The sequence below is a fragment of the Dioscorea cayenensis genome, chromosome 16, assembly GCF_009730915.1.
Source record: "Dioscorea cayenensis subsp. rotundata cultivar TDr96_F1 chromosome 16, TDr96_F1_v2_PseudoChromosome.rev07_lg8_w22 25.fasta, whole genome shotgun sequence".
Classification (NCBI taxonomy): Eukaryota; Viridiplantae; Streptophyta; class Magnoliopsida; order Dioscoreales; family Dioscoreaceae; genus Dioscorea; species Dioscorea cayenensis.
The window spans coordinates 2,495,926-2,516,678 of NC_052486.1; the positions used below are offsets into that span (position 1 = coordinate 2,495,926).

The following is a 20,753-nucleotide window of genomic DNA, read 5'->3' on the forward strand; positions in this document are numbered from 1 at the left end:
AAAAAAAGTATAAATCTATTACGTAATCCCTGACTTAAGGTTGTTAATAGATGCTTGATATTAGCTACACAATTATATTTTTAATTAAATGGAATAAATAAGACATAAATAAAAGAAGGAAGGGGTGGTGTGGTGGATGACTTTAAATGGGAACATTATCGTCATTGATGATGTCTGGAAGAGAGACACCTCGAGAAGTTAAAAAGAAAAGAATAAGGGTAGGAAGACCTATACCTATACTATATATATATATATATATATGTATATAATTATGTATTCATATATATATATAATTATATCTATAAGTAGTAGTTGTCTATCATTTCATAGATCTTGTAAGGTATGCACCTCCCAAAATGAGGAAAAGAGTGATGCTGTGGAACTAGTGCACAGAGCTATCGCCTAAATGGTGGAGAGTTGCAGAGGGATTATTCTCTTTTGCTGTTATTGGAAATTGGATGGAGGAGTGGCAAAATAATGAGGGGAGATGGAATGGGAATTTGTATTTGATTGGAGGGGAATATGGGAGTCAATGGAGGATGGGTTTTCTTATTTTATTTAAGTCTTTCTTTTTTTACTTTTGTTGTTTTTTATTTTATTTTATTAAGTTTATGTGAAGCCCCACACTCTTGTAAGTTCTAATCATTCTGTGTTTATATATATTATTCTTTGGGAGTTGATAACTTGTTTTTAATTACCTAATTTAATTGTATTTCAATTCACTTTGGGATTTATTCCCTTCCGTCCAACTCATCACTTGATTTTATTTATTTATATATATATATATATATTTACAACAAAAACAAAAACATGCATATACATAAAGTTAATATCTCAATACACATGTGCTCTCACTTTATATGAATCACACAGACATTCAAATCTACCTCTTTACCATGACATGAACATCTACATGAAAAATCTAGTACTAATAAACCTTAAGATCATTAGTTATCACCAAGGAGAATTTGCTTACAAGTTTTGGCTTGCTTAAACTTATTTAAATAATAACAATTAAAAAAAATAGCTGAGCTCAATGAGCGACATTTGTATGATAATTTCAGCTCAATGGCACTTTTAAAAAGTGTAAAAAAAAAAATGCCTCTTGAAGCTTCAACAAGAGTGAAATTGATGTAGAATTGAAAGGACTATGAAAGGCCAAATGAGTGAAAGAGGATATAAATAAAGATGAAGTGGTTGTCTAGTAAGAGCAAAGGTGAGAGAGGTTATGAGCCTCCAGTTGTGCAACTAGCAGTCTTTTTTGGCCAGACAACCTTTGATCTTTTCAGTCTAGTTGGTGACAGAAGTACACAAGATTGGAAAGCATGTTGCACTTACTGTTTGAAAGACCTTTGAGCATGCAAATACTGTATCTGATGTGCCACAACATTTCCTCATACATAATAATGTGTCATTTCTAGTCCCGGTTGAAAGGGTTGATTGAAAGATTGATTTTCTGGGAACAATAATTGGTATGCTAGCATTTTACTGATTCTGTAATATAAAAATTTAAAAAAAAAAATTTCAAAATTTCAAAATTTTGCACATTTCACAAGGAATATTCCAAGAATACTTCCTCGCTGGTTGGAAGAAGGCAAAAGAGAAGTTATTAGAGGTTTTAGTATTTTACCAAAGGGAAAGGCCAGGATCAACCACCGTCTTTGTCTTTCTCCGGTCCAGTATATACGGTGCTACATACTGATACAAAAATAAGAAAGCAGCCAATAAGTCGATTGAACGAGGGTGTCAATCCCGATAACGTCATGCCGCAGACTTGTGATATCAGAACCTGAGAATACATGATATAATCGGCAAGTAAAAATTAATCAAAAGGAAGAAAGAACATGAGTGATATTTTTATTATAACAAAGGCTTGTTATACGTATCGGCACCAGTAATCAGTTTAGACATTCTGGAAAAAAAAAAAAAAGAGGGGGTTAGACCTTTATATACAGAATATTTGTCGATTTGCATACTTTCAAAAGTTGAAGTCCCCGTGCTAAGGAAAGCTGTGGAGAAATAGGCACCATCAGATTGGATTGCTAAAATAATTAGAACAGAGAAGATACGAAATACTAAAACTACAAAATAAATCTACATGTGATCAGAATCATCAGATATCGCCAGTGAAAAGGATTGGTGAAGAATAAAGCGAACAATTATGAGAATATAAGAATACCTCTGCAAAAAATGCCAAGATGCTTAGGACAATCATTAGGAGAAAGGTGAAAAAATTAGGTAGTACAAACTCCTGCAAAGGTGGCAAAATCATTAGGGAGGACAAATCATCCATGAAACATCTTTAAACTGTTCAAGAATAGTTAGCGCAATTGGTAACCAAATCATTAAAATGAATCAGCTATGCAAATTTTAAAATGTCTAGTATCAGAAAAAGTGAAGAACAGCTACGCATGTAACACATTTTTATTCCTAATATGATTGCCTTTTTATCATGGTAAGATCACTAACTACAGAGGTACTAAAAAACAGCTGTTTTGTTGTGAGGTGGCAGGTATAAATGCTCAATACAGCAGTGCATAGCATGAGGGGCCGCTGAACTTGCAGCTCACCTGCATAAGTACTGAATGGCATCACCGAGGCACAAGGCACTCAAGCTTAACTTATGAAAGGACTTGTGTTTACAAGAAAAGAAAAGACTGGGGACTATTGAAATTCAACCTTTAAAAATCAGATTTGGTGGCATATTGTTCAATCAGTGATGGGATGTGAAGACCTAAGTAGATACACTTCAGATGACCCGATAACTATTGTTTACCTATAACACAAGGCCTCTAGTAACATAAAAACTATTTCCTGAGTCAAACTATTGTAACTTTAAGCACTAGGAGAGTATTGGTGATAAAGAGCTTGAGAGAATACCTGCCAGGTGAAAGTAAATATTGCTGAGAGAGGAGTAGCAAGAATCCCAAATGAAAGCACTGTATACCTAGAACATTAGTAAGATAGCACCATAAATTACTTGGCCCAATCAATATTTTTAAGTAGCATTAGTCTTAAAATATATTAATTAGCACTGCTAACGACATCAATGAATTATTTTTAGTAAGTAAATTCTTACATATGCTGCAGAGAAACTGAAGCAATAAAAGACTTGTGAAGCAGTTGAAAAAATAACAAAAACAAAGGAATAATATAAATACTACAAAGATGTGTTGAGGCATGAAAAAATCAACTAGTTATGAAAACGGGTGGGAAGTATGTCATGAGTGAATTACGTCAATCCTTTTGCATCCGCCATCTATATACATCAATTTAGGACATTAAAACTATAGAAAACGGCATTTGAGATATTGCTATTACTCATTGTATCAAGGATTCAGGTAAGAGAGATGCTTACAATATTTCAAACCAGTAAAAGTTATAAGAGTTTAAGTTGCTTACAAAGGCTGATCAGAAGCCTTAGCCCCAGCTCGAATGAGGCAGTAACTAATCCCACCGGCCATCGATGAAACTATTCCAACTAATAGCGGATAAATAAGACCCCTTCCTTTAGCCACATTTGGATTTATTGGTTCATCTACTGCATACGGAATTTCTAGGAAAAACAAGATTTAAAATGAATATTAAACCAAGATCCCTACTTGCAAAGGAGAAGAAGAAGCATATATTATTTCTCAAAGTAAAAAAGCTTAGCAAGACTAGCAAAAAGACATTGACGTACAATAAAACATTAATTTCTTATTCAAATGACTCAAATATAATATTATAGTGAACAAATACTGATGTCAACTTAATCATTGATAAATTACAAATTTAAGGGGGAAAAAAGCAATAAGATAGGCTAATAAATTGGCTGTGTGAAACAACAAAGATAAAATTTGGAAGTATCTAGATCTACAGGACATTCAAGGTCGCACAATGGCAAAAGATGATTGTTTTATAAGAAGAAACTGGACGAAAGTAGAGACCTTCCTTAATTGGACAAAATAAGCTTTCAAACAACATGAGTATTGCTAATATATGAGTTCTATAACTGAAAAGGAACTACATTAACGGCATACTAAGAATGCAGAAGTCTAACATGCTACCATAACCTTCAGACTGCATTCATCAGTGGCGTGGCAGGAGGGCTTACAACCCTCAGAAGGAAAAAATACACCTATTTGTTTATAATGTCGTATTTTTAATCCATTAGTTATTTAATACTTTAGCTTACTCCTAGCTCAATGATAAGGAAAATTCTATCCGAGGTGCAGTATGATAGATTACACCTAGGATCTATTCCTAGATTCTCTAAGCGGATGAGGGGTGTAGATAGCAACCACTGCTTTAGGTTTTTTTGTACATGTCCCTGAAAATTTTAATTTATGTGTGTAAATTACAAAATTTATTGTTTGTCTTCAATACCATCATAAATATTTTATGTTGACACACATGCTCATGAAAGAATTAGGGAAGGGTATATTTTAATAATATACACCAATACATAGGTGGAAAGGAAAACTCATGATCTTCCATCTGACACTGTGTACCAGAGAAATCTGAGACTGGCCTATAGTAGAATTTCCCTTATGCAACAATCATCAGAGTCAGGACTCAGGTATCAAAGACGTGGCATGATTAGGTATACCTGACTGATCCTAAGACAATGGATGTCTCGTCACATACGTGATGTGGGTGAAAGACTATTTTCTACTGAAAGGTCATTTTCTTCAATGTATGAGAATGTACAGCTAGATGACAATGTCTGTTTTTAGTTTTTCCACATTTAAAAAAAAAAAATTTGTGATGCATCATGCATGACTAAGGAAGACAGGAGCTAAACAGAGTTACTATTGTACCTAGAAAACTCAACTGAAGGCCACACAACTAAAAGAAAGATTTAGATTGTGCATCTTCATGCATCAATTGATGTCTTCTAATGAATGCCAAGTGTTGGTAAGGCACACAATCACATGCAACGTACAAAGCTGAAAATATAAATAATTCATGACAGTTTAAACAAATGTAAAGAGATCTTTAAATTGATCCAGAATACAAATGTTGCTTAAAAAGAACATGTACTAGCTTTTCATCACATAACCAATATTTTAGATGGTGAACACAGAAATCCCACAGTACATAAGAAGTGGCCAACAATATCATGTGGATGGATAATTTTATTGATACAGGGGAAAAAACAAGGAAAAGATACCTCTTGTGATCAGTACAGGTTGGAAGATGAACAGAAGGCCGATGAAACTACAAGTGAGACCTGATACATTGATGAAATATGGCAAAGTTTACTTCCTGCATGACTAAAATAACAATTCATAAAAAGTTGTTTGTGCTTATTAGAATCAATATGAAGTTAATTCACAGTTAAAATGAGAATAAGCAGACCAGCGCTAAATTTAAAGTCTTGTATATGGATTAAGTTAACCATTGATGGTGCGCCTGATGAATAAAATTCAACATAGGAGGTTTGTCAATTTCCATTGTTTAAAAATTCAAAACAATCAATAAACCAATAATACATTGTTTTTATAGCATCCCAATTGAAGGCAACAAAGTGCCAAAGGACAAACCCATACAACAAGAATTATAAGAATATGTCAAGGTAAACAAATTAAAGTTAAAAGGTGAAAGTCAAAATACTTAGATTAGCTGGGAAATGTTCCTATTAAAAATTAATGGAAAGCACAGTTTTGCTCAAGTTTAAAAGAGACTCACAAGCCAAAGGTAAAAGAGTAATAGTTGGAATCCTCTTATATATGAGTATATCATATTTCACTTTTTTCATCCTTTCGAGATAAGTATGAACCTCTTGCATTGCAAGGATAGGCAATGTAGAGACACGATAAAAGAAAAACTAAGGGACCAATCTTTGCTAATAAACGATCTTGATAATCACAGGAATACTAGTTCATATCAGCATAGCCTAATTTTTTTAATTTTTAATGGGCTTACCTTAAGGTTTACCTATTGCATCGAGACATAGATCCTGAAAGATATGTGCAAAAGCTCAAGGTAGGTTTTTTTGTAATCAAAGGCATGTGACCTGCAAACAGATTTTAAGGGCCACCTTTAATGCTTAACATAGACCCTCCAAAGGGATTGACCCATTATTGGTTATAAACTTATAATAGTTAATAAATGTACATTTATATGTTACTTAATATCATTTTGTAAATTTATTTGGCATGTATTAGAGTATTCTTATGGAAGATGGTGCTAAATGTATTCTCAAGTACAAGGCAGTGCTAAAGGACAAGAAAAAACCAAAAGAAGCAATCAAGAGCTAAAACGAAGAAGATGGAGCTCGCTCGGCATCAACAACTGAAACAACTGAAGAACAGGCAAGACATAATACTTACTGGCACCTTACGACCGTGCTTACAACTGTAAGCCTCAGGCAGAAAACCTTACTGGCATGCTTATGCCCATAAAGGGCAGGCATAAGAATCAACAGAGAGACTTATAGACAAGACTTACGCCCGTAAATTAGACCGTAAGGGCTGCCCCAAGGAGTTTACAGGAAGCAACATACGCCCGTAAAGGTGGCCGCAAGCGCAATCCAGAGAAGATTATGGCATTAAGTTAGGGCGTAACACCAGATAAAAGATCTTACATACGAGACTTATGAACGTAAGGTGGTCCGTAAGACACGCGACCCATCATCTCCGGCTCCTTACGGCCTCGTTCTTACGCCCGTAACCAACCCCTAAGTGGCTAGGTATAAAAGATTCTAGCGAGGGTTTTAACACAATCTTTTGATGGCCAAGCTCTCCAAAAAAAAAAAGGATTTTTCTCCGGATCTTAGAGGGTGAATCATTAAGGAGAGAGGGCTTATCCAACTTGGAAGAAGAAAACTAAAGCCATTGAGAAGCACCTTGCTGGCATTTGTGGAAATCAAAGGGGAAGCTCTTTCGCAATTTCAAGACGTGCAATAAAGAAGAGAGTTTTAATGCTTTCAATGATTTTTATTGTCTCTTGTGAATTGTATGGTTGTTCTCCCTTGATGAAGAACTTAATTTGTAGGTGTTTGGGCATAAATGAACTCTGGAGTTAGGTTTTATTGACATTGGTTGTGGATCTTTCATGCTTTACATTTGGTATAATCACCGAAATAGTCCCTGTACTTTTCTCTCTCTTCCCTTTTGGTCCCTCTACTCAGAAATGCTCCCGACTAGTCCCTCTACTTTTGAAAACGTGCACAGTTAAAAATGCTCCTGGTCCCTCTACTTTTAGAAATGTGCCCACTTAGAACTTAGTTAAAAATGCTTTCAGTGCCCTCTACTTTTTAGAAATGTGCCCACTCAGTGGGCACATTTCTAAAAGTGAGGAACTGAGCATTTTCTAACTAGCAAGTTTTCAAAAGTAGAGGGACTAGTCGGGGCGTTAGTGAGCATTTCTAAAAATAGAGGGGACTGATGAGCATTTTTTAACTAAGCGACATTTTCAAAAGTAGAGGGACTAGTCGGGAGCATTTTTGAGTAGAGGGACCAAAAGGGAAGAGAGAGAAAAGTAGAGGGACCAACTAGGGTATTATACCTTTACGTTTATTTCTAATTGCAATCCTTTACTTTTGAATTCAATCGCGTGTTATTATTGTCTTGAATGTTATTAAGGCAAGCGCCCTAATTTCATGTTTGATGTGCTTGTGTGACGAGTCGAGAGACCCACCTAGCATAAGCAAGCCGCGATTGGATGGGATTTGTGGGTAAACCTGGAGGTATGATACTTTGAAGTCGAGATTTCACCTTCCACAATCCTTCCGAACGAATTGGCAAGCAATTCCATACACTTTGCAATCATAGGGAACAGATCTAAAGAGAGATTTCACTTCTATTTTGTATAGGATTAGGGGCATCACTTCGAGAAAAGGGTTGTCTACAATTTGAATTCTTATTGATTTTTGTTAAGATTTCACAGAGCGCATTGCGATCGTGGGGTTATCTATATCAGCACCGTACTGGATCAGTTATTATTCACCTTGAGAAAAGGGATAGTATACTTTAGGATTTCTCTCGGTTTAATTAAGATTGCTAAACTTACAACCTTTTGTCCTAGACGTATAAAACCCTAGAGGAAGTCTATACCCGAGCACCCCGTTTCCCTTGTTTGTTTGACCGTATTTGCTTTACTATCTTTGATTTTTGTTTTCTTTTCATTAATTGCTTTCACATCTGCGAGTGTGCTAGTTTTCGGTTTAAGAATTAATACTAGTAGACTCTATTTTTCTAAAGGATCGATACCTTGCTCTTCAGCACACTTATTACAAGATTGACACATACACTTGCTTCCTAATCAATAGTTCTTTAGAACTACCATCTTTCATTATTAGCTACTTCAATTTGAATGAAGATACTGGGGATATAGTAAGCTCAAATTAAAGTTAGAAGAAAAAAAAAATCTTCTTCGATATGTAAATTTTAGAAAAATACAAGAAAACCAAGAGTGACAAGGAACTTAAACTAGAGGAAAATGCTATCACTAAAATGTAAGTTGCTTAGAAAAATACACAAATGCAAGAAAAACAAGGAAGTTAAACTAGAGAAAACAATATCATGGAGGTTGTAATGCCAACCTTAACAGAGCTATCAACAATCACGTCATTCAAAGAATATTCTCAGGTTTTAAGTTTTGGCTATAACAGAAACATGAGGAGATGAAATTGCACATGCAAAAATAGAATATATCGCATATGCCATGCGATATATATAAAGGCCTTAGGTGTAGTGGATATATCCACTACACCTAAGGCCTTTATATATATATGCATATATATAACCAAACAATAGTAAAGGAATAACCATTCATAACTGATATTCTCCAACCATTTATTATAAACATGACACAACAAAACAAAAGCAAATAGCAACAAAAAAGTGCAAATTTTCTTTTGAAATCATACCTACAGCATCTGAAATAGTCAACTTTTCCTGCAAAATGATTCTTGCTCCCATAGAAGCTATAAGTGGAGTTGTAAAATTTAACACAACAGCCTGTGACTGCGGTAAATTGTGAACACTGGAAAAACAAAGGAACCATGGTCATCAAAGACTTAAGAAGCAGTAATGGAAGAAAACAATAAAGTCTTTATAAATACTAAAAAACAGTGACTAATGTCTGCACCCTTAAAGAAAAAAGAATAAAACACAACAAAGCCCATGCAACATAAAAGAGATGGCTATTACAACATAGCCTATAAATTCCTCTCACAATTAGCTGACTAAAGTCATTAATTGGGGAACTAAATACCCAAATATGGAGATCTCAGTATTAAAGATGTAGCTAATGTGAGCATCTATAAAATGCCACAGGCAATCTAGTTTGACCATTCATCATCCAAATATTCAAGCTTGACTTGTAAGATTTCAATTCTGTAGAAACAGACAGTTATAAATTTAAAAGTAGGTGAGTAGCAGCTAGTAAACAAAGTAATTTACTTCTTCTCTTGAAACAAACAAAAATTCTAATCATATCTTCAGCAAAGCGCAAATATAAAAATTGCAAGGCAAAAGTAACTTTCTTATCCCCTTCAATGAGCTCAAAATTGGGAACCATTACAATTAGTCTCCTAGACAGCCATCTAGCATCCATGTCGATAGCCAACTCAGGCCTAAAAAAGCATCTTTGGTAGAAAGTAGCTTGCCTAACAATCCAATATCTATCCAAAAGCTAAAACAAAACTAAATGGCATCATAAACCCATTTGATACTTCACCTCAGAGCAAACCTCATACTTTTGGGACAAAACAAAGAAACAGTGAAATAAAGAATATGTGGCCTACTCATTCACAATGATGTGAAGTTTATTATTCAATTACAGCTAATTCAATGAACAAGGTTATCCATATACAAAAGCTGGTTTTTCTGCCAACCAGGAAATGAAATAAAACCAGACGAAAGTTATTTAAGGTACCCAAGAAAAAGGCAAATAACAATGAACTTGAAAGCCAGAACTCCATTAAAAATCAAATTTTGGAAGCCATAAGTAATACACATCTGGGCATTAACTGCAAACACTTCAATTGTTCCCTGTTCAAATACAAGTTGGAAAGAACCAAAATTAATAAAAATTTCTATCCTTCCTTTTTAGCAAATAAAATTAGAACTATTTGCTTGACAATCAGTACAATTGAACTCAATCAATTTTACCATTTTATGGGTCAGTAAATATCAGAAAATGTATTGCTTACCTATAGATAAAAGTCATCAATGAGATGAAACCAAACAGAGATCTCACAAACAGTAGATTTCTTATGTGTTTTGGTACAATAATTGGTTGCTCGGTCTTCCTCAACCACACAAGGGATATAATCAAGATAGTCGTACATCTCATGAGAACAGTTTGAAGTAATGGGACAGAATAACCTGCTGAGGACATAAAAAGAGAGAAAAAAAGGGGGGTCAAAGGCCTCCAAAAAGAAACTTCACCTCTGAATAAAACAAGATCATTTAAGAAAAAAGATTGCTTGACACATATGATACTATCCACTGGAAGTTCTCTGTGGTTATGTTAGATATAATATTAATAAGCAATTACTGAAGAACATCTTATATAGGCCTTTTCACATCAGTGCCTACCCCAAGCCAACTCTGAACTTTTCCTTTGAACTGGTACACAAATTACTAATTACAAATATGGATGTAAGACAAGGGAATGAACACTATAACCCCCACAAAGATAACATAAGCTCTGGTACAATATTAGTCCCAATCGTTATTTATAACTGATGTATCTAGCTGATTAAACGCAGCAGAAACTCCACTCCTTGATGTCATTTTGACAGATTACAAGAATAGAAACATATAGTGGTGAAGGCAATAAAATTATCACAACATGAACTAGTTTATAGGTGTTAAATTGACTAAACATTCACCCATTCTATCAAGGGGCTTCCATGATTAAAGATATGAACATATTTTTAAAAAAAAGCACGTTAAAACTTTGGACTCCCACTCACATCCAAAGATTGTTAAGAATATCTCAAAAGAGATTTCACAAGCACCACGTGAAATATATTTCCACAATTTGTGCGTCATCAAAGTCTAAATAGCGTCATGTCCTTTTCTAGAAGTTAAATACATAATTTTAAAAATAAAAAAAAACCACAAAACCAGTGATGAAAACAACCTTCTTACCAGGAAAATTATCCATCAAAACTTCCATAATGAAATAGATGGTAGAAGCGGACACCATGCATAACACGCCTGAATATCTTGACCCATTCCAAACCCACAAAATATGACTAAATAAGTTGACCTCCATATCAGCTGCTCTCTGAATGGGTTCCTGCAAAAACGATGAGTAGAAATAAATTTAAATCCGCAAAATAAAAAACAAAAGTCAGAAATTACCAATAAAAACAAGTACCATCCTCCTTTGATGGGAAAGCCTCCTGCTGTATAATTTGTCAAATATGTGCATGCATGTACTCTGTGTGTGTGTGTGTGTGTGTGTGAGGAAACAATGATCTACACCCGCACACATACAAAAAGAAAAAGCCAAGATGTAAATCATCATAGGTTCCTAGTACCTAGTATAATACATTCACCAACAAAACTCTCTAGCCACATTAACATTTTATCCATTGAATGCATAGCACTTTATCATTTTTTCCATACCGATAAGGAATTCAACAATTGATGTTGGTAGATTTCATTTTATCATTTGAAAGTTGCTTTCGTAGTTATGATGGCTAAATTTTGATGTTAACTGATAATGTCAGACACATCATGCTCTATGCGTCAAGAAGGCCCTCTAAACACTAACCTATTTCATATGTTACAAATTTAGATGAAAGAAATAGGAGATGTTAGAACAATAGAGTGATAAGTTTGTCTGTTGATATCATCAATCATCATTAAATATCAGGAAAAATCCACAGTTATACAATTCAAAACATTTGCATTAGAAATAAAACATGAATAAAAAGAGGTATGCAAGACAAAGCTAAAAAGGTGACCTCAGAAATCAAGCACCATGGCAAAATTAAAATATAACAAACTAATACCAAGAAGGCCAAGTCCATGGCTTCAACTTTTCTAAAAAGAAAAAAAAAGTTCAAGAAGTAATTTTGCTGATTTGGCATTTCACAAAGCTTTTACACAATGCTCATCAACCAAGCAAAATCTAACATAAGACTTCTTTATGTTTTTGACTGATTTGGCTGTTTCTAACCCAAACTATTGGCAAACTACTTAGAAGCAAAAAATGCTTATTATTTTGCCAAAAACCTCCCCAAAACTTAGCCCCACGCACAAGCATGCCAGCAAACAGCACTAATGCCACTTCACAAGCAACAATGTGCCATCACAAAGCCACAAGCCATGGCACCATACTAGAAGAGCCTACTTTATACTACAACTAAGTGTCCTTTGAACGGTATGTTTCAAGCAGAGAAGATGAACACCCCACCAAAAAAATCAGAATGGCACATCGTCACTCCAATTGAAACAATCTAGCAAGCCAGCCATTAGGAGACAAAAAGACCTTCCGAAATCCTCCAAAAAAAAAAAAAATGTAAAACAAAATCACGCAATATCCTTTAATCATTCTGAGGTAAAAACCCTAACCAAAATCAACCAAACACAAAACCCTAAAAGAAAACCATGAATCATCCATCAATCCTCCAGGTTAAGCTATCAATCCACATAATTAACAAGAAAAACGAAGACATAAACGAACCTTAGGGGGTCTATTCTTGTTGGGATAGGAGACGGAGAAGATGCTCATCTTACGGGGAGCCCGGTCGCCATCTTCGGCAAGGAAAGGAGAGATCTCGTCGGCAGGTGCGTCATCATGGATGGGCACCACATGAGCTCCTCCTCCACCACCTCTGCCCTCATCGCCGGCATCGGAAGAGGCCATCTCGTCGGCAGTGGTCCTCAATCGCTTCTATCGGAGAAGAAGAAGAAGAAGCAGCGTTTTTGGGAAAGAGCTCGAAGAGCTATTTTATTAATATCAAAAAAAAAGTTTACAAAAAGTTCAGTACAAACCAAAAAAAACAAAACAAAATACAAGAGCTAAATAAAAACAAGGGAAAGACTGACTAACCAAAGATACAAATTCAAAAAATAACCAAAGAAACAAACAACAATGATTAAAAAAACACAAATCCAGAATTGGAGACAGATTTCATAAGCCATTGAGGAAGGTCCCGGCCCGAGTGGAAAAGGCTCAATGCGTGAAGATTACGGCCAAAGATAGCAAACTTGGTGGCGAGATGCAACGAAGCTCCAGGAATCACAAGAATGCGATGAGAACCAGTATCAATGATAAATCTCTTAATGGAATCAATATAAGGAATCAAGCGCCAAGTAGAAGCATGATGAGTCGACTGGAGAACAGATGGAACACCAGAATTACCAATGAGAATGTTACGGATTTGGAGAGGCAGAGAAGCAGCAGTCAGTAAAGCAGCATCCAAAGTTTGCAGGTCAGCTTCAATCAAGGAATCAGCAAGAAGAGGAAGCATGCCTGCACAGAGAATTGTATAATTAGATGAAGAAAAGAAGAACCCCCCAGAACCAACCTGTGTCTGAGCATTCCAGTGAGAGGCAAGGAAAAGGAAAGGGCCATCAGAACAAGTGAAGTTGGAGAGAAGAAGTTTCCTGCAGCAAGAGTTACCAAATGCACTAGAGTTCTCTTTAGCATAACTTAAAGTTTTTATGAGCAATAGCATGAAAATTGGAGTTAAATTACGAAAAAAATGGCATCACAACGAGCTTTCGGAGGAACCAAGCAAAGCATAAGCAATAATAATTCGAACCCTCAGAGAAAAAAATTAGAAGAGAAAATCCAGTCACCAGAGGAAAAACCATTAGAGAACATAATCTGCTTACCAGTCAAATTAGAGAGAATACTCCAAACTTGTTGAGATTTAAAGCATGTGTGAAAAATATGTTCAGAAGATTCAAGATATAAGTTGCAGAAAATACACAAGTTCTGTGGACCTAAATTTATAGAATGCAGGAAATCAGAAGTAGAAAGCCTTCCAAGGAAGGTCAACCAAAGAAAGTATTTGACACGAGGGATCATTTTAAGGGACCAGAGCTTTTTCCAGCCAAACCAGGGATTCAGATCCTTAAATCTGTTATTCAGAAACTTATAAACAGAAGAAGAAATTGAAATGCTGCAAGAATTAGGAGCCCAAACCCACACATTAGTCTCATTAACATCTATTTTGCCCAAATTGGAAAATATCAAACTAGCATTGGAACCAAATAGAAGTGAAAGTTTCATAAAATCCCAATCATTATTAGTACAAAAATCATCCCAATTAAGAGTAAATAAGTCAAGATCCATATTAACAAATGTAGGCTTGAAGGCGATAGGTATGTCAACACACCAAGGATCAAACAGGATAGAAGTATTGGAGGGATTAATATTTTTTTGATCCGAAGTAAGGTTTGAGAAAAGATGCGGACCAGAGAAAGCCCTCTCGAAGAACTAAGAACACTTAGAAGGGATAGAATCCCTCCAAAAATTAAGATGACCATATTTCAAATATAAAATTTTAACCCAGAAGGACTCATCAGCATTAAGATATTTAAAAATGAATTTAGCTTTAAGAGAATGTTTGACAATCAAAAGGTTCTTAAGAGCAAGGCCCCCCTCAGTTTTAGGATCCATAATGCGATTCCAAGATACAGCAGGAACACCCTTTCCATTGCCACCCTTGCACCAAAAAAAATTCCTAACAATCTTGGTAATATCTTGGAGGATGGAATCAGGAATAGGATAAACAGAGAGGTGATAAATGGGGATTGCAAGAATATTGGAATTGATGAGAATAGATTTAGCTGCCAAAGAAAGCCGACAATGTTTCCATCTAGCACAAATATGAGAAATTTTATCTACCATTGGTTTGAAGAAAGAGATTCCAAGACGTTTGGGAGAAATCAAAGTACCCAAATAAGTAAATGGAAAAGAAGAATGATTGAAATCAAGAATGCGACAAATGCTTAATATCACTCTGGAATTGAACCAAGTAGGAAAATAAATGGCTGACTTAGAAGTATTAGCCTTTTGACCGGTGAGATTATAGAAGATATTAAGGCATAGTTTGATATTTCTAGCAGCTTTCCTAGTGGCATGAGAAATGATAACAAGGTCATCAAAGATACATAAGGTGATTAAAATTATGAGCAAGTCCGGAATCAAAAACCAGGGAACCATATTAGTATGAAGGGCAAGATTAAGCATAGAGGAAAGGTTCCGAGAGACTAAAAATAAAGAGGTAAGAAGAGATAGGGTCACCCTTGCCTAACCCCTACGAGAAGAGGAAATCCAGGGGAAGGGCGACCCATTAATCGAAAAAAAGAAAAAAAGAGGAAGAATAAAAGGCGGGTTTTAATCCAAGATATCCAAATGTTAGGAAAATTCATTCTAGCGAGAGTGGCAAGAATTGCGTTCCAACTAATAGTATCATAAGCCTTTTCAATGTCGATTTTAGTTAACATCCTAGAGGGGCCATTGATATCATGCTCTAAAGAATGGGCAACCTCTTGTAAAGCAATGATATTATCGAATGAACACCTACCAGGGACAAAACCAACCTGTTCCTTGGAAATAAGCAAAGGGAGGACATTCTTAAGTCTATTAGCAAGGATCTTAGAGAGGATTTTGAAGCACACATTGCAAAGAGAGATAGGACGAAAATCAGAAACAAATCTAGGATTATTCACCTTAGGAATTAAGGCAATGAATGTCTTACCCCAGGAAGCTGGCAGGGTAGAATTAGTGAAAAAATAATTTATAGCATTGAAAAGATGGTCACCAATATCAGCCCAGAAAAAAAGATAAAACTCAGCATTAAACCCATCAGGTCCGGGGGACTTACCAGAAGGGAGTTCACAAACCGTAGCATAAAGTTCATCCTGAGTGAGGTCCCAAATAAGGAAAAGGCCATCTGAATCACTAATTGAAGGGAGATCACTGGGAAGAGCATTGAAAATATCCAAAAAACTAGCATGAGAAGGGTCAGTCCATAAATTACTATAAAAAGCAGTGAACCTGTTTTCAATATCATCTCTAGAAGTAACAGAAGAGCCATCAACATCAAAAATTTGAGGAATGGAATTATAATGAGAGTGCATGCGAATCTGATTATGAAAGAAAGAAGTATTCTGATCCCCATTATTCATCCATAGCATATGCGCACGTTGAGCCCAACGGGTGGAATTTTGGCGTTGAAGAGAAGCATACCTGGAGTACCAGTCCGACAAAAGAGATGCATCAGGCAGATCAAAGGACTCCAAACATTCCAGACCATTGATTGCAGATTCAGAATTCTTAAGGGCAATATCAAGAGAAGTAAAGCCTGTCTTACGCCATAAGCAGATATTAATACGAGTACGATGAAGACAATGGGTAAAAGCATGTAAAGGAGTACCACTCGGGGAAAAATTCCAAGCAATCCGAACAGCATCCTGGCAACCAATATAGTCACACCAAAAATTTTCAAATTTGAAGGAATTATTTTTACGAGAAGGATTGGAAGAAAAAGAAAGGAGAAGAGGAGCGTGATCCGAAAAGATTCGAGGTAAGTGGATAAGAGAGTACGAAGCAAAAGTGGAAAGCCAAGAAGCATTAGCTAAACATCTATCTAACCGAGCCCAACGACGAGCCATGCCCGATTGATTATTACACCAAGTGAATCTGAAACCAGAGAAATTAAAATCAAAAAGATTATTAGAATCAATGAAATTTAAAAAGAAATTAGCTTTACGAGAATAATAAAGGAAAGAACCCCCTTTATGCTCGCTGCGATTCACAATGGTATTGAAGTCACCGACGAGCAGCCAAGGAAGATCCAAAGCAGCAAGTCTAGACAACTCAGTCCAAAGGTTTCTCTGAGAAGAAAGACGATTACCATTATAAACAACAGAGATAAGCAGAGTAATTGAAGAAGAGGGGGAAATGACAAGATGAAGTGCTCTGCGTGAGACAGCAACAGGAGAGACAACACCCAGAGATTTACGCCAAAGCACAATAATACCACCGGAAAAGCCATCAGCTAACAAAGCTGTCCAGTTCCACGAACGAGAAATAATTTTACAAAATCTGTCCACACGAGAAGAATTCGCTCTAGTTTCAACCAAACAAACCAAAGTAGGACGATGAGAACGAATCAGATGAAAAAGACGAGTGGAGGTATCGGACGCCAAAATCCCCATACAATTCCAACACAAAATTTTTTTATTAATCATAATCATAAACATAAGGAGAATAACATAGGACAAAGTGTAGAAGACTTCCATAAGAAATAAAGAGGAGCGACGGAGTTTAACAAGAAACAGATGAACACTCAGGAAGAAGACCCTCCTGGTTCCATTCTCCCTTTCTTTAAGGATGCTACCAATTCATGAGAACTTTTCCGAATCAACGAATCACGTCGTATTTCTTCTTGATATTTCACTAAAGTCATTGAATCATCAGGTTCCGCACCTTCCGACATCTCATCGTCAGATTCACCGGAAGCGTCATCCTCCTGGCTATCACCATCCACAGAGGGATCACCTACTAGAGCAGCAGAGATCCGATCAACAGCCATGGCATGGGATGAATCAGGAATAGGGAGAGGAGGGTTGACAGGGAGAGAAATGGACGATCGAATAATGGGTGGTGGGGTTCTCGAACGGGTATTAGGTGTGACTTTTTCTTTATTGGGAACATAAGGAGGAGTGGCAGAGAGCCTTGGAACTGCCACCATCATTAAAGACGATTCGTCTTTAGCAAGTGGTGGAGAAGAGCTGTCAATCAAAGCAACAGCTTTGTCAGAGTAGGGAACGGGCGGATCAGGAGAATCCATAGAGTCATCCATAGGGAGGTCATCAGTATTATTGTATTGGAAACGAATGGAACGGTTTCCAAAGGTCCCACCTCTACCACGGAAACGGGACCCGGAACCAGCGCCTCGGGAAGAGGAGTTACGAGTTCCCAAAAAAGCTGGGTTCTCCTCGGCTGCAGCGCTATCAGACACGTGATTGGCACGAGTACCACCACCACGTCCGCGAGCGCGGCCGCGCCGACGAGAAACCAGCAACCAAGACCCAAACTCAGACTCCTCCGGAGAACCAGAAGTAGGAACAGGGGCAGTCGAGACCGGCGGAACCGCCCCAGTTGGTTCCATAATTGTGTCCCGGTCAACGACATCCAAAGGGGTTGCGGCACCGATCACGACCCACGCCGAAAGCTAGGGGTGGAGGGACACCAAAGATCCCCTGTTGTCGTTGAATGAGAACAATTCTTAGAACCATGACCTATGACGCCGCAGGAATAACAAAAAGTAGGTAACCTTTCATAAAGAACAACGACGAAGACACGATGTGATTCGTCACCAATCCAAAAACCACGATTCAGGGGTTTGGCAAGATCAATCTCCAGACAAACCCTAGCGAACTTAGATCTAGACAAAGAAGCAGTTAGCTCATCAATTTTTAAAAGATTACCCAGATGGGCGGTTACCATCTCCAGGGAATTACCATCCCAGAACTCAACAGGGAGATTGTGTAACTGAACCCAAACAGCGGCAGTGGAAAGCTTGGCAAAAGCAGGTTCAAAGAAAGGCTCCCAAGGAGAAAGTTGAAGAATAATACCATTAATTGACCAAGGTCCATCACAAAGAAGATGCTTCAAAGTATCATGGGAGTCACAACGGAGCAGCAAAAAACCATTGGGAAGATCGGAGATAAGAACTTCACCGAATTGCGACCACTTAGCAGAGAGAAAGGCCTTTACCTGATCGAAAGGAGGTGGCTTGCCAAAAAACTTACCGAACAAGGAGTTTTGAAACTTCAGATGGGCACGGGCCAAGGCATCACCATCAATTCGAACAAATTGCGAGGTAGAGCTCTTGAGTTTGGCTAGAAGAAGGGGGTTTTGTAGAGGGGAAGTGTCTGAAGAATGAGGGTTAGAGGACGCAACTTGCGCCCAAGACTGGGGGCGGTCAGGCGGAACGACGGGGTGAGGGGCGTGCCCCCCACTTGCCATGGCAAGGGGGAAGAAAGCAAGAGAACAATCAGGAGAGCACTTGGGAAAAAAGAGAAATTGCCGTTGCCTTTATAAGAAGCAGCGTTGGAGAATTCATCGGAATGAAAGCAACGAGACGGCACAATGGCCAGATCAGTGTGCTTAACTCGGTCCGAATTCATGGATACTTTTTATACATAACACCCTGTTATATATTTTAATTCCTGAAAGTTCATATTTTAATACGTTCACTTTATTTTTTATTTTATTTTATTTTGTTTTATTTTTTTTTACAAACAGAACTCAAGACGTGCAAAAATATGTCTCAGTAACCATATCCATATATGTTCTTATTTATGCTAAAAGACCATTAACAAATATATTCACTTTAGTCCATAAATTATATACATATATATATATATATATTTATGCTAGTGTCACAATGGTTTAGGGGAAGGAATTTAATTTTTATACAAGAATTTGATTTTTAAATGTGTGATTAAGACTTACATTGATGGGTTTGTCAAAAAAAAAATAAAAAAATCAAAATATATATTTTGTTTATGTATGTTGATCTTTCTACTGTATTTTGATTGAATTTAAAAATAAATTATTTATCTAATCAATAAAATGTGGTGCACACTAATTCAGTAATTCTTTTCTTTCAAGAGTCTCTATAGTGGCATTTCATATACGCAAAATAATAAAAAATAATTAAAAATAATAAGTAAAAAATTAATACCTAAAAAAGTTTTTGTGTAAAATGAAAAAAATAAATACCACATACATATATATCCTAACTCTTAATTCTATCTTAAGAATATTTTTCTTTTCCGAATCTTTCCTTTGAGAGACATTTGTCCAATTTTAGTTGGGTGTTTATTCTTGTCCTTTAACCACTTTTCACAATAGCAATGTTGTTTTCAGTTTCACATGTTTTTTCAACACCATGATCCAGCCATCGCAAATGTCACTTCCATCTATTAATCATGCTCTTAACAACAACAATGTCACTTTTCAGCCTCATATGATTTTTCAACACAATGTCATAACTAACCAAAGACAAATAATGTTTAATTACCTAATGACAATGACCTTTTTTTTATCTACATATATTATATTGGTTAATGTGTGGCTTTGTTTGACCCGGAGACAATGACATCTTTTCCTTATCTACACATGAGTCTACCAAGTTTGAAAATATAAAAAATTTTCTTTCTAAATTCTCGTTTTGAAAAGCCATTTGACAATTTGTAATAGATTACATTTTCAATGCTCATGACTTGAAAGAGCAAACATCAATTAATATCACCCACATAATCCAAATCCAAACCCCCTCTCCTCCTTCCTCACAAATCCCCTTCCTTCACCTCCCTTTAACCCCTTGTCTGGTGGGTGGGAGAATTGAGGGTTTGAAAAAATTTTATATTTGGTTAAACGGAGGAGTGTGGAGGGATGATCAATTTTTTTCGTTTGCTTGGAAGGAGGAGTTAGGAGAGATGTAATATGTATTTTACTAATTTACCCTTTTATATAAAATTGATCATAATAATTTTTTATACGTATCTAAGATTATTTTGTTCAAACTTTGTTAATATTAATATAAATATTACTAATAATATTATTTGTATAATAATAATATTATTATTATTATACAAATAATTATAGTATTTTTAAACTAATATTATAATTATTCAATTTTTTATATTTTTTTATCTTTATATATTATTATTATTATTAAAAAATATTATTATTAATTTTCAGTTGACACATAAAAAATTTAAAAAATAATAGGAAAGGTGAAATTAGATTTTAAAAAATATTATGAT

General features: G+C 36.0%; 2 protein-coding genes across 4 annotated transcripts; both read right to left on the reverse strand.

Annotated features, from left to right (window-relative positions):
* Nucleotides 1-821: 821 nt before the first annotated feature.
* Nucleotides 822-19,099, reverse strand: LOC120279631. 3 transcript variants are annotated; one of them, XM_039286557.1, is made up of 12 exons: nt 19,032-19,099; nt 12,637-12,877; nt 11,091-11,241; nt 10,145-10,322; nt 8,858-8,973; nt 5,156-5,215; nt 3,403-3,556; nt 2,881-2,947; nt 2,180-2,251; nt 1,944-2,009; nt 1,631-1,789; nt 822-1,494 (listed from the first exon to the last, which is right to left on the reverse strand). In XM_039286557.1, the coding sequence occupies exons 2-11, from the start codon at nt 12,817-12,819 to the stop codon at nt 1,649-1,651; spliced, it is 1,188 nt and encodes a 395-aa protein (XP_039142491.1). In that variant the 5' UTR covers nt 12,820-12,877; nt 19,032-19,099; the 3' UTR covers nt 822-1,494; nt 1,631-1,648. The 3 variants fall into 3 exon arrangements, with proteins under 3 accessions (XP_039142491.1, XP_039142492.1, XP_039142490.1); XM_039286558.1 differs by lacking the exon at nt 822-1,494 and having other exon boundaries at nt 1,501-1,789; nt 10,145-10,319; XM_039286556.1 differs by lacking the exon at nt 822-1,494 and having other exon boundaries at nt 1,501-1,789.
* LOC120279183 lies at nt 18,130-18,945 on the reverse strand. The gene has a single exon (XM_039286048.1). It carries the CDS (start codon nt 18,943-18,945, stop codon nt 18,130-18,132), a length of 816 nt encoding a protein of 271 aa, XP_039141982.1.
* Nucleotides 19,100-20,753: the final 1,654 nt, after the last annotated feature.